Genomic DNA, 17651 nt, shown 5'->3' with positions numbered 1-17651 from the left:
TCTAAATAACATTACAAGGTTCAATATGACAACTTTATAACGAGGAGGAGGGGGTAAAAGTGAAGGGCAACCAAAATCTTCATGAATTTCAATCTGTTTGGCCCTTTTCTTCTTAAGTCTACATGTTCATGTAAACACAGATCAACACATGATCGAGTCATTCTGCCAAACATACTCCTGTGTTACTTTGTTCTGTGCCGAATGCTGTCTTCCTCTCAGATAACACTTGAAAGCAGAAGCCTGTTCAGTATATTTTATCTGTCACTGATCCAGGATTTCTTTCTTCTAAGTGCCATTCAAGCAGCAGTATTCAGTTTCCATTAAATTTATCTGGTGGTTTGTAAAAGATAAGTGAAAAACTCAACTTGCAAGCTCCTTAAAGCCTCTTGTTTAATTCTGCATATGTATTATGGCGGCCCACCTGTGGTTTGTTATTATAAAAGTGTAAGTTATAGATTCTGCGTGGTCACAGAACACACAACTTTACATCATGGTTAAAATACTGAATTCTGGAATGTTATACATTATTTGATCGCGTCCACTGGCCTATTCTAATAAACATACCAAGGCTATGTATACAGAAAGCATGAGTCAAAATTGGAAATGTAAACTTTGGCCTCATGCTAATGTTCCTAGAGATAATCTGCCTATATTGATTGGAACGCACGTAGCGGTAAAACAAATAATCAGAAGCTTATTACTCATGGGTGTTAATAGGCACATCTCCGCCATATCAAACAAACCACAGCAATTTCCACGACTACAATTGAATAGCATTATACAACTGAACTTGGAAGCCTCTGATCAGCTGGAATTTGGATCGCTGCTAATATCTCTCATAGGCTGAAGAAGGATGTGTTGTTAGTATATAATATGCCAAAAGCATTTCACTTGTCAGTCGAAGCCTCTGTGTTCCTGGCTGCCATACTTTCAAAGACCAAATTAAATGGGGTTTAGACCACCAACACAGACACAAAGTACTGTAAGAAAGATCTAGTAACAAAAATGCACCACATTTATTAAAAGAAACCTGTCATGCTGAACAAGCAGTCCAATCTTCCAGCATCATGTTATAGAGAAGAAGAAGCTGAGCAGAGTAATATAGTGTTATGGGTAAACAGCTGGGATACCATGTAACTTGTGCTGGGACCGCCATGAAAATTAAAAAACCAAAGTATACTCCTCTGCATTGCTCCCATAGGGGTCACCATGTGAAGTCTTCCGTTCTCCTGCCAAATGCTCTGGACGCTACTTCTGAGGTGAACTCGTCTTGGCAGTGACAGGCCACTAAGCCAGTACATTCAATAAAGTATGTGAAGAAGCCGGGTACACAGTGCGATCCACCAGTCGGAAGCAATGTAATTGAAAGCGTAACAAACTTTTTGTTTCGAGGCTAACGCGTTATGTTTGGCTAATAAAGTTTGTTACGTTTTCAGCTACACTGCTTCCGACTGGTGGATCCCGCTGTGGACCCGGCTTCTTCACATCTACTATTGAATCTACTGCATACTGTTCGGTGAGTGTACACCCTAACCGATAACAGGATAGCTGATCCACCTTCTGTCACTTTGGTTGTGTCCGGCACACAACCTAAACAGGTGAGGAGACTGTGTTAGCCCTGCGAGGTCCTGCTGTTTACCCATTTTGCTGCATCCCTAATGGTACTGCACGATGAGGAGCTCTGCCCCCTTGTTTTTTCAGATATTCAAGGCCACTAAGCCAATCACTGCTGCAGTTACTCAGTACGGCCACTACACTACATATGGAGCTGTCTGCTTTCGTCTCTCTTATTTCAATATGCGGTTGCTGAGGAGCTGGCAAACTGCTGATCATTGGAGGATCTGGGTGTTGTCAATCAACAGGTCTCATATTGATAACCTATCCTGGAGAACCCCTTTAATGATTTAGACATTTTTTTTTCTCATCACTAGGTACGGATTCTTGTGGAGTAGCCATGCTTCAACCATTTGACCTCAAAATAATGAAACAACAGCAAGCACCCTAACCGTCACACAAAGAAATGCATGGACAACGCTTGGGTTCCACACAAAGCACAGAGAAAATCAGTGCTAATCCAGCAAATCCATTAAAAACCACAATTTATTTAAAATGCATATATAAAAGTAACAGCATTGTAAATCCAAAAGACAATCCCTTTAGGCACACTAGCGTCCCATAAGAGACTCTGCTGTCCATTGCCTGTCATCAGTCTCAGCTTCTAGTAAGTTTAAAGAGAGAGTACAAAACATAGGAGGTGGAGCAGGGCTTTGCATCTGCTATGTGCAGGAGAGGAAGAGAGCCTGAGAAAGCTTGGGCTGTGTTCCTGCAAGCTGAGCCAGTCTGCCTTCTGTAGTGATCCACAAAAGTAAATGAAGGCTCCCCACTAATCTCTCACCACCTATATAAAGATCAGGGCAACTGTCCCTCACATAAATACCTATGTAACTACTTCTCTATGCATACAGTGCTGCAGTGTAATATCTCCCTCTTCCTCCCTTTAGCATTCCAGCAGCAGCAAATAGTGAAACCTTTTCATTACTGATGCATTTCTGCCCACCCAGTGCATCAGTAACCCCTTATCCCCTCTTCATGCAATCTATAGTACTGTACTGTGCAAGTCATCCCCCTGCACACAGTATGGATGTCCAGTGCACTTTCGCCAGTACTATGTCATGGCATTGCTGTAAGGACTGAGCGTTGTACTGTGATTGTCTAGGCAACTAAGGGGGGTTGTATGTATTAATGGTAAACAGCTCAGCTGTGGTCTTACCCCCAGAAATGTAGAAAATGAGGAAAGAGCTGTGCACCATGGGGGAGACTCAATAACACCAGTGAAAACACTAAAATGCCCTTATCACTCTGAAGAGGTAATATAACAAAATCAGGCAGTTTTTTTTTATAAATCGACATGTATGCTTTACCCCTTTAACCAAAGAAATATGAAACATTATAGGTAATCAATTAAAGAGAAATCTCTGGTTTGTTTCACACATCCCTAATATCAGATCATAGATCACACACTATAGGCATCGGCTCACATTATGGGTGACCAGGTCATATAAATATAACCTCCATGAGAGCTAATAAGGCCATGAAGCAACTTTCTGTGACCTGTCCAAGACCCTGAAGTCAGGAGAGATCTAAAAAACAAAGCTCAGTCTACAATAGAAAGACAACAAACAGGTATTGCATATAAGGAGTACATGCAGGTTTTAATTTTAGCTTGAAAGCATCAGTTCTCTTAATACTCTACCAACTGCAGTCTTACCTGCTAGCCATGTTCCATTCCAGGGCAGGATTCTGAGAGCCTCTGTCTGCCTCAACTAGAAGTCCTCCATGGTTACTCTCCTTTTCAGGTTTCAGTTGCTCCCACTGGGCAGTACCAATGTTAATCGACTGGAGGTCTATTTGGTATTGCCTGTCCTCCACTTCTGATCCAGGATCTCTAATGATACCTAAATTCAGAGCACGCCTAAAATATAGAAATAAGTTATCAAGAATCTGTTCTACATTGGAAAATGTACCCATAATTGAATATTAAGTAATCTTACACAATATACATTATCACTGCATACAGAATGTATTTATTTACAAGCGCCCATATGAAGGCAAATAATTCATTGTAATGTATGAGCTAGACACAGTAGAACTAATTATTCTCACTAGTATGTATTAAAATGCCCACGAGTAGCACTGGCAAATGGAATCTGTCAGCTGTATTTCTGAGCTGTAGACATCATTGGATAGCCATCAGGGTATAAAAGTAAGCTGCGGACACGCAAAAAACATGTCCGTCTAGTCCGATGTTTGTGCAGCATAGTGGCGCAGTGTCCTTCATGTACATTGATTTTATGGAATACAATAAAGACTATTGTTTTAGTAGTGCGGGATTAAGTCTTCTTCATGTAAGTAAGCTGTAACTTTCCTGGAGCTGATGGTGGTGGCCAAACATTAAATTGTCTTTTTATTTCTCAGACAAGTGTCAAGGGGGTGGGGCCCGGCTGCAATAGCCTGGCACACCCCCTGGCTACTCCTCCTTTTCCAGCCCCTGCTTGATTTATGTACAAGGCACCAACAGTTCATGTATTATACAAACAGCCATTTATTTAATAATCAGCATGTTGGGCAAGCTGCAGCTTTATTTGGTAATAATAGCCATTCGCCAGTGGTTTGTAAACCAGAAGATTAAGAAATGTTTCCAATACATTTTCTAAAGATGACTTATCCCCAGGATTGTGGGGTTCAACCGGATGCCTCTAAGGCAGATTGAGTACAGTTTACAGGATCTGCTGAAGTTAACATTATTTTTCATTGATATTCCAAGAATTGTTTTTAGCTTACGGTTAAAGTTTAGAGACTTAACTAAGTACTTATGGTTTTGAGGCTGTAATTAATAGCCTACATCCTAATACTACTGCCCATGTTCAGAGCTCAAGCTTTTATGGCTTTTCTGAAGGAGTTATGTATGATATCATCTATTTCTCTAACGAAGCTGGCTTCATGAATTTATGTTGCAAATCACTGAGTGACATAAGATCATACGTTAACATACCTATTTGCTTTGGCTGATCCGAATACAAAGTTGAGGTTTAAATCTGGAAATATTAGCTACAACACAAAAGCACTCACCGACATGTTATGCCAAGACAAGCGAGTTTTTCTACAATGTTACGTGGAGAAAATCTTACAAATGTCTCTCCTGCAGTTTATGAAGTAGAAATGGGCAGTTACTGGTTGAACATGAAGTGGCAAGAGAAGTAATCTCAACTACTGTGACTATATTCTAGAAAGAGAAGACTCCAATGAAAACCTCCAATTTATTTTATTAAAAGAGGCCTCCAGAACTGACAGCCTATTCACCTGCACTAAACCCAATACACAAGGTTATAGTGTGAGTGAACCAGATTAAAAAGAGGTATACCAGGCCAGGATCCGTGGTCTGGTTGCACAGACAGTAGGTAGAAGAAATCCCGGCACTCACTACTATTTGTACCTTTGGTCCACGTGCACCACCACCTATACGAGTGCCGACTCTCTATTACTTTTGGTTGCACAGACAGACCTGTTATTAGCTGGCTTTGGTAATATGTTAATCGCTGACTTTGCGCATGATGGCAGGGATGCTGGGTATGCCTGGTTCCACCTCCATTGTGCAAAGGCGGCAAATAGCATAATAGCAATGCCAGCTAATAATGGGTCTCTCTCTGCAACCAGACCATGGATTAGGGTAAGTTATACCTCATGTAAATCAGGTCCACGTGCACTATAACCCTGTAAATTGGGTTTAGTGCCTATTCTCAGGCCATCAATGGTCAATAAAAGTTCAAACACTGGGATTACTTTGGCACCTGCATGCCACGTGTGAGTTTCTCAAAAGTGCTATTCAAGAGAATTGCCTGTCTGATTCGATTTGGTCCAGATAACTTAGGTCTGAACTGAAAGTGTCCTGAAAAGATGTGTATGACACACTGAGATCTTCAAGGTTTATCCTTTGAAGGATAGGGTTCCCAGCAGCAGCAGTACAGTATGGAACATAATGGACAAAGCAGAAGATGTGGCAGAAGATGTGGAGCTGTGTGGTTTAGCAGTTGGGACAGCCAATTTGAGAGATTTGTTTGAAACAAATCCTAAAAGTTCGGGATTCAGAACATATTAGATTAGTGCCAAACTGATTCGCTCAACACTAGCCATTGCCCCAAGAGGCTTAGTTTTATCTTGGCAGCAATTATTCAGTAAGTATTTAGAATAACTTTTCACAATCAGTGGCTTTTTAATATGAAGAATACAGATATATGAGTTTTGGAAACCATAGCAGTGAATAACTTGCCAAGTATTCAGTAAACAGTGCATATTTATCAACTATCCAGTGACTTGCTTGCTTGGCTTGTCTGCAGATTCTAAATTAGAATGTGCGTTTATGAACATTTGCGGCAATTAGACATACAGAGCAGAACCCGCACAGAAGGTTCATGAACTGAATGCTGATTTTTTTCCTGGATAACAATATGTCTATGAACACTGCACTGATGTGGTCTAGACAACTGGAATTTTTTTTTCATCTTCCTTTTTTGGCTTAAGTTTTTGACTATTGCAAAATGTATTGCTTAACATCTCTCCTTGAGACTGACATAGATCCAAAGCCTGAAGATAGACTCAATTCCTTCTATTTTTATCAAAAAAGGAGACATATAAATCATAGAAACCTCCAGGACAACTGCTGGGAAAAAACTGTCCTAGTAAACCTGTCTACCTTATGAGAAGATGGACCACCCGGTGTTGAGGGGCAAAGTTTCTCAAACTAACTTGATAACAAGAACAGAGTAAGTGCAGACAGTCTGCAGATCAAAACTGAATTTTAACAATTTATTTTTCATCTAAAAATAAGCTTATCAGACAAGTAATGTCAGTGTCAAATAAGTCCAGTTCTCCCGGATATATTATTTATGGAGTGTCAAAGTGATGTATACCTGAGATCAGCAGCAATGTTTCTTTTCTTTCCCAATTTTTTTCCCTCTCAATGTTTTTTTTCCTTTATCTATTAAAAGTTTCTGGTTTCATTACTTAAATCAGTGAAGGCATATCACTAGGATATGCTATGACTTGCTAAACAATGAGGTCTAACTATCCAGACTCCCACCAATCCTTAGAATTAAAGGGCTGCATGGCTGGTTAAATTTTGCAGCTCCAGTACTTACTTTACGTGTAGAGTTATGCTTCCAGCCTCCCAGCAGGGCCGTAGTCAGAGGGGGTTACAGCCAGTACCCCAGTAAGAGGCCAGGCCCAGCTACCGCGGTTGCTTGCTGCCCACCGGTGGCCTGCTGCACCACCTTACAGCAGCTCCAGCACAGAGGCAGACGACAACCTGCTCCTGTGGGTACACACATAGCGAAAGTAATGTACATAGCCGTACGCTGGATATCATTTCATTATACGGACTGTGAGAGCCCTTCCCTGCTCCGGAGGGTGCAGAGAGCCTGGCGCAGAAGCGGTGGAAAGGCGAGTGTTTTTTTTTTTTTGGAGGACCTACCTGTGGGTACTACCTACTAGGGGCACAACCTACCTGGGGGCAATATGTATGGGGGCATAACCTACTACCTACAGCTCATACATCTAGAATTCCTTAACTCCAGAATAGAAAATCTGACTAGTTTTAGCAGTAACACGTAACATATGGTCCAAAAACTGTGCCTAACCCATTGGATTTACAATACAGTATTTTAAAAACTGCTTATATCAAACATTATAGCAGTGTTTCCCAACCAGGGTGCCTCCAGGTTAGATATGTGCAATTTGTTTCGTAACAAACACGGAGCGTAACAAATTTTCTCGTTTTCGGGTGTTTGGTACAAAAAGAATGCATGAAAAAAAAAAAAAATCCCGAAAAAGCATACAAATACGAATATACAGTTAACAAATGCATTCGTTAACTAACGCATAACGAATATGCATGTTACCGAACAACGAATGCATTCGTTATCAGTATACCGAATGTCGGGGCCATGCATCAACTGCTATGCGGCAGCGCATAATGCTTAAGCTGCTGCCGGATAGCAGTTGAAGCACCTTTCCGCACTGCTGCGGGCCTTCCTCCGGTGGGTCCTGGGCTGGTCCGGGGCCTTCATACGAATCTCCCTCTGACGTTGTCATGACGCGCACGCCGTCCCGTCATCTAATAGGAATGGTGTGCGGCAGCGACGTGATGACGTCGCTACGGAGGCCCAGTAAGGCCTTGTGGCAGACAACAGAGGACCAGAGAAGACCAGGAGAGCCCACAGAGCCCAGCGGAGAACCGAAGAGGACTAGGAGAGCCCAACGGAGGCCCGGGGACACCATCGGGGGCAGTGGGGACAGGTGAGTAGGACTTTACTTTTTTACATTGCACGAATCCCTTAACATACGAATTACCATCATATGTTGAGGGATCACTAGATATGTGCAGAACCAAAAAATCAGAATTAACGAATGCATTCGTTGTTTTTAACGAATGCATCTGTTTTTTAAACAAATGCATCCGAAGACAAAAAAAAATTTCGCGGATGCATCCGAAAACCAAATATGACGATTGCACAGCATTCCGAATATTCACAGAACCGAAAATAAATAAAAAAACGAAAACGAACAAAACAAAATTTTTGGTTCTGCACATGTCTACTCCAGGTGTTGCAAAACTACAACTCCCAGCATGCCTGGACAGCAAAAGGCTACCAAAGGCTGTCCAGGCATGCTGGGAGTTGTAATTTTGCAACACCTGGAGGCACCCTGGTTGGAAAACATTGCATTAGAGAGAATGCATGCTGTAGCTCAGTCTGGCATCTACAGCTCTTAAGCTTATAAGAAAAATATGAATTTTATAACTTTGCAAACAGCCATCAGCTAAGAGACAGGAAAACAAAAGACATATAGCAGCAGTTATATAAGCTCCCTGCCCATTTCCGCAGAGCTGACAGATTCCATTTAAGCACTGTAGGTATAGTGTTTTATATTTCCCTAATGACTAAAAGAGGACACATTTTGCAGAAAAAAAACCAATGTCATGCATTGTCCATAGTGTGTTTTTCGGGGGGAAAGCTATGCATAAAACCATGCTAAAGTCGGCCAAAAATTTGGCAGATGTTCACGTCCTGATTTTATGCACATATCAGTTGCTTATTTTCATGCAGTAAAACCTTGGCAGAAACAGTTCAAACAGTGGTGAATAGGATGCATCTGCATGCCCTGCAACTCTAGTGTTTGTGGAGTCTAAATGGCAGTAGCACATTTTCCATAGGAACAGTTCTAGGTTCCCAGAGCATTTACTTAAAGGGGTATTCCAGGCAAAAACATTTTTTTTTATATATCAACTGGCTCCGGAAAGTAAAACAGATTTGAAAATTACTTCTATTAAAAAATCTTAATCCTTCCAATAGTTATTAGCTTCTGAAGTTTTCTGTCTAACTGCTCAATGATGATGTCACGTCCCGGGAGCTGTGCATGATGGGAGAATATCCCTTGCATGATGGGAGAATATCCCCATAGGAGCTGGACAGCTCCCGGGACGTGAGTCATCAGAAAGCAGTTAGACAGAAAACAGCAACTCAACTTCAGAAGCTAATAACTACTGGAAGGATTAAGAATTTTTAATAGAAGTAATTTACAAATCTGTTTAACTTTCCGGAGCCAGTTGATATATAAAAAAAAGTTTTTGCCTGGAATACCCCTTTAAGGTATTATACCACATCTGGAAAAAACATGAAAGGAGTACTCCACAGGAGGAATAAGAGTCTGATCACAGGGGGTCCGACCTATGCGATTCCTCCTGTGAATGGGGCACTGAATCTCTCCTCTGCATGGGGCGCAGGGTCAGCATGAACTCCATGCATTCTCTATTGGAGCGCCAGGGATACCAGAGTACAGTGCTTATGTATCTTCGGCGATCCCATAGAGAATGCACGGAGCCTGTGCCGACACTGTGCTCCCTGCAGCGGGGAGATTTGGGGCACTGTTCTGGAATTGCAGGGGGTCCCAGAGGTTGGAACCCTGTGAGCATACACTTCTGTGGATGGGGGATAAGGTTCTAAATGCTGAAGTATTCATGTAAGAGCATTTGTGCGCCTTTTCTATACAGGGAAACATCTTCAAACTCCAACAAAAAGTACCTCTTTGAGATGACCACCTATTTAGTGTCATAGTGCAGTACCATCTCTGCATTACGCACACTTGCCATCTATGAGAAGACCACCCCTATAGAAAAACATTCTTTAATGCTCATTTGGGTAGTCATTCCATAGAGGTTTTACTGTATCTTGGTAGTTCTTTGTTCTTCTTTTATATAGATGTAATAGAGTAATTATATCTAGAGCCTTTTTGAAAAAGAAAAAACAACTGTTTTTTTAAAGGTATAATTCAGTAGAGCACAAATCTGGTTTGCACCAAAAATGGTCCCTAAAACATTGATCCAGCATATCAAACAACACATTAATATTTTATATTTCTGTACAAGTGGAAAAACTTAAGCAAAGAAAAAAAAATCTTGATCTTTTTTGAAATGTTTCCTTAGCTTCTTGAAAGTTCTGTTTTCCCAGGGTTTTGAAGCTATTATTTAAAAATGTGTCTTTCCAAGATAATAGATTAACTTATTCCCCCCAAAGCTGAAGACAGCATAGCATGGTCCCTCATAGGGATGCCTTTAATCTTCCAGGCCACAGGTGCCTGTGTAAGAGTAATATTAGGCTCAGCTTCTGCCTCCTGGGAGTGAAGAGCACAGAACACTACTAATCCTTGGATGTCTTAAAAACAGAGGCAGGAAACCAAGATGAAACTTAAAACTAGCCATTTGCCTTGGCAACGCAAATGTCAGGTCTTAAATGTGTCATCTAAACCCTGTACAATATTATGACACCATATAATTACAAGCATGTAACAATGTTTATTTCCCTCATAACAATCATTTGTTCTAATCAGCAAATAACGAAGAAGTATTCAGTGGTTGGGGGGTAAAGCCAAAGAATCACCATCATCATGTAACAGCCAGTAATACAGTTACAAACATTTAGTTTAGCTAAAATAACTATATCTCCAGAAGACAGAATAACTATATCTCCAGAAGACAGAATAAATATATCTCCAGAAGACAGAAATTATGGAGCACTCACCTGGCACCCTGTTCGCCCGCACTAAACTAAACTGGGTTATAGTGCTGGTAAACAGCTTTACAAAGGGGGGTCACTTACTTAAATCCGTTCAGTATATGAAGAGTTCTAATACTTTAATCTGCAGTGTGCTCCAGAGTGCAATGGAGGAAAGGAGGTCGCTCACCAAGCTACCGTCTCCTCAATATTTTCCGTCAGACCCACCCCCTTCATTAATATGCTAACAAATGTCTCGGGTGAGCACTCTGCTCTATATGCGCTCACCCGCGGCCTTCATTAACATAATATTGAAGGGGCGGGTCAGAATATGGAGGAGGCAGGGGAGCTGGCTCCCTGCCTCCATTGCACGCTGGGGCTCAATGCAGCTGAACATTGCAGTGCCAGAACTCTGCATATACTGAACGGATTTAAGTGACACCTCATTGTAAAGTGGTTCACCCGCACTATAACCCAGTGTATTGGGTTTAGTGCAGGTGGACAGGGTGTTAGATCCCCTTTAAAGGTAGTAGTGCTCCAGACTGTGCTGTGACCTTCTGCTTTGCTAGAGGTAGCGGGAGCTGCTTCAGTACCATTAGGTAAAAGAATTCTATTCTTTACATCTGCAAATACCCTACAAGTTAAACCCTAATAAGACTATGTAAAATTATTGGCATCTGGAAGAATTGTAGATTAAATAAATGTATAATAGATATTTTATATTTTTTGGTTTCTGGTTTCATAGCCATTTTAAATGCAGAATATATCAAACATACAGAACTAAAAGGATTCTTTATATCTGTTTTACAGAATTTTGTCTGTCCAAGTTTTCTTCAATAATTGCTGGGTAGTAATGAATGTTTCAATCTGTTGATTTCAGAACAATGATTTAGTACAACAAGCAAAGTATATGTATTTAAAATTTAAGATACAAAGTTTTTATGATTTCCCGATATGGTACATAAAAATCAGGGAGAAGACATCAAAATAAATAGGTCAACCTCAGTGTGGATTACACATGTTGCCAGACTTTAGTGCCAAAGTTGGAACATGTAATTAAAAAGTAAAATATACCTTCTATATTCATGTACAATACATGATGCAATACACATAGAGGCTAAAAGAGAACAAAAACGTAAGGCTGGGTTTTGTACATTGTATTTTCTGTTGTTAGGCATTGGTTGATCCCTTACATGTCAGACATAAATTGCACCCAATGAATCACAATTTTCAGAATGGTATCTTGCATTGTACTGGATGATATAGCTCAGCATGCTGCATTATTTTGTGTAGAATATTTGACAGAATCTGCAAATAAAAGCACCCAATGGAGCCTCCAATGTAGATGTGAATCGAGCCTAATATATGAGGGGAAAAAAGTATGACACTGTTGCCTACATCACAAAAGGAACAAAGACAGACCAGATATGGTAAACTATAGTTATAAATATTATTCCTCACACCCCTTAGTATGGGTCAGTGAGGATACAATGTATAGATGTGTAAACTAAGAACTTCAGTACCATTAGGTAAAATCAGTCTCATCAGCATTTTCCATTTGCAAATAGAGGCAACCAACGATTGTGACAGGGCTCATTTATGAAAAAACTATTTATCTTTTGTCTATTTCAATCCTAACAAAAAAAGTTTCGCTCTAGATAAGTCACAACCATGTAATTTAGTAGTCTACGTTGGAGGGAGCAGGTCATCATTTCATGCTGCCTGAACCATGAGTAATCAGGATTGTCTCTGATTGCTTCTGCCTGCCTTGTCAACTTTGACTGATAGATCTCTCACTATAACCAAACAGGAACAGGTCTATCAATAATGGCTGGTGAAGAAAGGAGAAACTGCCAGATACTGCCACAATGATTCATGGATTCAGTAGCATGAAAGTGATGACTTTCTTTTTTAAAGGGGTACTCCGGTGAATTTTTTTTTTTTTAAATGAACTGATGCCAGAAAGTTAAACAGATTTGTAAATTACGTCTATTAAAAAATCTTTACCCTTCCAGTACTTTTTAGAAGCTGTATGCTACAGAGGAAATTCTTTTCTTTTTTTATTTCTTTTTTGTGTTGTCCTCAGTGCTCTCTGCTGACACCTCTGTCCATGTCAGGAACTGTCCAGAGCAGCATAGGTTTGCAGGAGTGCTGAGGGGGGGCATGTCCAACCAACAGCATATGGCAGTTAAGTGTGAGAGGAGCTATGATTGGATGAGGCTGGACCCCCCCCCCCCCCCTCAGCACTCCAGGCTGCACTTTCTGTGTTTGGACTTCGGTACAAAGCCTGTTTATAAGATGGGGGTAAATGTGCTCTTGAGCTTTTTTAAGCACAAATAAAACATAGAAAACTTTTTTTTTTTTTAAACAAAGTATATTAGAAATATTTTATACTTACCATAAGGAGTGCAATAGCAAAAATTTGTTTTAATGAGAGTTACCCTTTAAGAAATATTGACACAAACACATTAATGCTAAGGATGCTCTGGAGCTATGAGGGAGATTTATGAAACTGTCTAAAATAAAGTCTATATTAACTGCTATATTTACCAAACAGCTTAGCTTTCATTTTAGTCTTAAACAATTCAAGCAGTGGATACATTTATCCCAATAAAATGTTTTTATGGCTAAGCTAGTTGTACCCCATGCTTCAGGTGTAATTGTTATTTCAAAAACGTTTGATTTTCTGGGGAGCCCATCTTCAGTGAGCGCAATACAGTGGGGAAGAACAGCATTCAGCTGCAAGATTCACCCTGCTGGTCCTAATGATCGGTGGGCATCTCAGCACCCAGAACCCCCCCCCCTCTCCCGATAAGAACTTTTGACATACCAAAAGTTTTCTGAAATGGCAGTTACACTTTAAGAAGAGTTTGTTTGTGATACAATAATTTTGGAATCAACCCCTTCTCACCATCTGATACACATTTAGGGCACTTAGTACAGACTGCCATATATGTACATGACCAAAATAACGCGGGCACAGGAGCTGCTCTCTTAACAGCAGAGGGTGTCAGCTGGATTTCAGTACTTTTCTCTTCATAATGGGTCATTATTGAGCAAAAGTAAAAAAATAAATAAAACTATTAAAAGTTCAATTATTATAGTGGCCAATAAAGTTAACATGATTTTTATAAAAACAAAAACTAATAAACGAGACCCTACATACTCCAGATTTGCAGTTTGTTTTCCCATTCCCCTTTAAAAAGAAAATTTTGAAAACAATTTAATGTATACATCCCTAAATGGTGTAATTAATAAAAATATACCTTGACCTTCAAAAAAAGCCATACTATAACTACATTAACAGAAAAAATAAAATATGCAATGAAGAAATGATTGGATGGCACTCACCAAGGTCATGATTTCTTATCCTTTATTCATTAAGCATAAAAGGCAGAGGTACGGTGTCAAGCAGGTATGCTGGCAAGGACGCCGGGAGCCTCCACGCATACCTGCTTGACACCGTACCTCTGCCTTTTATGCTTTATGAATAAAGGATAAGAAATCACGACCTTGGTGAGTGCCATCCAATCATTTCTTCATTGCATATTTGAAGTTATACCCTTGCTCTGCCGATTGAGCACCGCCTACAGTCGAAGTTATTCACCTGTCAAGCATTTGCACTCTTCCGGACTATCAGCAATGCCGGTCTACATCTCACCATATTACTTAGAAAAAAATAAATGTTATTGTTTGCCAAATGCAATGATGAAAGATAAATAAATGATTGTCACCTCATAGCCCAATAAGTGTGACCTTCCAATGGGTTTCATGATAAGTTCTTATAATTTCAGGTGACTTTTTAGGAAAAGCTTTCCCGCATGTGTACATGTACAGGAGCAGCATTAATTATCTCCATAATACGTATATGTATATGGTATTTTACAGCATATTTCTGCACTGTAGGCTTTATCGATAATTTATAGTTCTCCCAGAGCTGGTGGGCAGATCTCCCCTCTCTATAGACTTGTATTTCTTATCTTTCTTATTTTCGCTTGTTCTACTGATTTATGCAAAGTTTGTCTGAATGGCAGGGCCTATTTAAATTAAATTTGTCACTGGGAAAAATACTCTGCACAGTTTTACTGTACCTATAGGTATCTGGAATATAAATGGGATTTTTACCAACTGCGTTTGCTGATCTGCATCAATGACTATACTAGAGAGTTCAATGTTAACAGTATATCTTTGACAAAAAAGTTAGTTAACCAGCTGTACAATGCAGCCCTAATAGTCCGTATACATCTTACACTGCTGCCAACGGCAAATGCCTTCTGCATCTCCACAAAATCTCTATATTGCACGCAGAAGAATCTCCTTACACCTTAGCATCTGTGTTTGGGCAATCACATTGAAAACACAATTTATGTACTGAGAAGCGATGAGGTCAAGCAGTTACTCTAGGAATACTGCAGGCACTTCTCTTGTCCCAGCTGGAGTATTCTATTTTCTCTAACTTTACTTTTTTTTCATCAAAAGGTGTTTCTTGAAAACAGAAGCGATCTGAAGGCCAAGAAATACCTCCTGGCCAGAGTCATCTACACCTCCTTTTGTCTGTAATTCTCTGGACTAAAAGGCTTGCAGAACACAGACAATGTTAGAGTCAATGTGTGCACAAACACGGAACATGTTGCATCCCAATAATTGACGCCAATTGTTCTAGATCTGTCTGCACACCATGGTGGAACATTATGCTTTGTTCTTGTATTAACATAGCTTTGACAAGCTGCCAAGGTGACAGCGCCTTCCCAAGAATTACTAATATTAATAATTAACAATATTAACTTTCAATTCATAAGATACATTTAGAAAGGATTAAGCATGTAAACCGTTTAAGGATAATGGAATGTCTAGGCTGCATATTCGGTAAACAACTATTAGAATGTAAAAAAAACAACTAGTTACAACATATAATATGTAAAAATATATGTGAAAATCCACCTCCCCAAAAGAGGAAAAGAAAATACTAACAAATATAAGTGTTGGGGTTTTCCTTCTAAAAGTTTTTTGTCCAGGATTAGCATAAAAAACTATTTAAATCTGTGTTTCCATAAACAGCACCACTTTTGCACATTACTGCATCTTATATTGCACTTCAGACTTGAAAAAGAATGAGCTGTAATACTAAGCACAGCCTCTAGACAAATATGGCATTGTTTGTGGAAGAAAGGTAGAGACTTGTTTTTAACATTAGGCAAACCTTTTTATATCTTATTTAAAAAATGAATTAAAAAAAATATATACTAACAGGGATTTCTGAGGGTGAAATCTTCAGCTTTCTGATAAATAAACATATATTTGTAAATACATTTATTTTATTACCTTCTAGTGATCTTTCATACTTTTCATTTGCTTCTGATGTAAACAGTCTGTTCTGATGTCTTCATTTCTTCCCTTTACGTCTAGTGAACAGTCTGTAATAGATTTCCTGTTCCTGCTACAGTGGGGATCAAAAGTTTGGGCACCCCAGGTAAAAATTGGTATTAATGTGCCAAGGAAATATGGAAAAATCTCCAAAAGGCATCAAATAACAGATTAGATATTCTTAGAATATGTCAACAAAAGGTATATTTTATTTCCATCATTTACACTTTCAAAATAACCGAAAACAAAAAAATGGCGTCTGCAAAAGTTTGGGCACCCTGCAGAATTTATAGCATGCACTGCTCCCTTTGCAAAGCTGAGATCTGCCAGTGTCATGGATTTTTCTCAATCATCATCTGGGAAGACCAGGTGACGTAAATCCCAAAGGTTTTAAATGTCCAGACTCATCAGCACCATGGGTTCTTCTAAGCAGTTGTCTAGAAATCTGAAACTGAAAATAGTTGACGCTCACAAAGCTGGAGAAGGCTATAAGAAGATAGAAAAACGTTTTCAGATGTCAATATCCTCTGTTCGGAATGTAATTAAGAAATGGCAGTCATCAGGAACAGTGGAAGTTAAAGCAAGATCTGGAAGACCAAGAAAAATATCAGACAGAACAACTCGCAGAATTGTGAGAAAAACAATTCAAAAACTCACATTTGACTGCACAATCCCTCCAGAAAGATCTGGTAGACACTGACGTTGTGGTACACTATTCCACTATAAAGAGATACTTGTACAAATATGGTCTTCATGGAAGAGTCATCAGAAGAAAACCTCTTCTACGTCCTCACCACAAAAATCAGCGTTTGAACTTTGCAAATGAACATATAGACAAGCCTGATGCATTTTGGAAACAAGTTCTGTGGACCGATGAGGTTAAAATTTAACTTTTTGGCCGGAATGAGCAAAGGTACGTTTGGAGAAGAAGGGGAACAGAATTTAATGAAAAGAACCTCTGTCCAACTGTTAAGCATAGCGGTGGATCAATCATGTTTTGAGGTTGTATTGCAGCCAGTGGCACAGGGAACATCTCACAAGTAGTAGGAAAAATTGATTCAATAAAATTTCAGCAAATTTTGGATGCTAACTTGATGCCATCTGTGAAAAAGCTCAAGTTAAAGAGGATGGCTTCTACAAATGGATAATGATCCTAATCACACCTCGAAATTCACGGGGGATTACATCAAGAGGCGTAAACTGAAGGTTTTGCCATGGCCTTCACAATCTCTTGACCTCAACATAATTGAAAATCTACGGATAGACCTGAAAAGAGCAGTGCGTGACAGACAGCCCAGAAATCTCAAAGAACTGGAAGACTTTTGTAAGGAAGAATGGGCAAAGATACTTCAAACAAGTATTGAAAGACTCTTGGCTGGCTACAAAAAGCGTTTACAAGCTGTGATACTTGCCAAAGGGGGCAGTAAATGCAATAAATTCTGCAGGGTGCCCAAACTTTTGCAGACTCCATTTTTTTGTTTTCTGTTTTTTTGAAAGTGTAAATGATGGAAATAAAATCCATCTTTTGTTGACATATTATAAGAATGTATAAACTGTAATTTGATGCCTTTGGGAGATTCTTCCATCTTTCCTTGGCTTCTTTATGCACATTAATACAAATTTTTGCCTGGGGTGCCCAAACTTTTGATCCCCACTGTATAAATTCTAGGCAGGAATTCAGTC

The 17651-nt window shown here is 39.6% G+C and overlaps 1 protein-coding gene across 2 annotated transcripts in view; it reads right to left on the bottom strand.

Annotated features, from left to right (window-relative positions):
- VPS13B (vacuolar protein sorting 13 homolog B) overlaps positions 1-17651 on the bottom strand; it is a 1225788-nt gene that overhangs the window by 460556 nt on the left and 747581 nt on the right. For both annotated transcript variants that reach the window (XM_056522379.1, XM_056522375.1), the window contains exon 31: positions 3269-3472. In XM_056522379.1, the coding sequence (XP_056378354.1) occupies positions 3269-3472 (204 nt within the window). The remainder of the gene's footprint in view (positions 1-3268; positions 3473-17651) is intronic.

This window comes from Hyla sarda, chromosome 5, assembly GCF_029499605.1.
Source record: "Hyla sarda isolate aHylSar1 chromosome 5, aHylSar1.hap1, whole genome shotgun sequence".
Taxonomy (NCBI): domain Eukaryota; kingdom Metazoa; phylum Chordata; class Amphibia; order Anura; family Hylidae; genus Hyla; species Hyla sarda.
The sequence above is the reverse complement of the archived record's forward strand: the minus strand, read 5'-3'. Positions and strand labels throughout refer to the sequence as shown.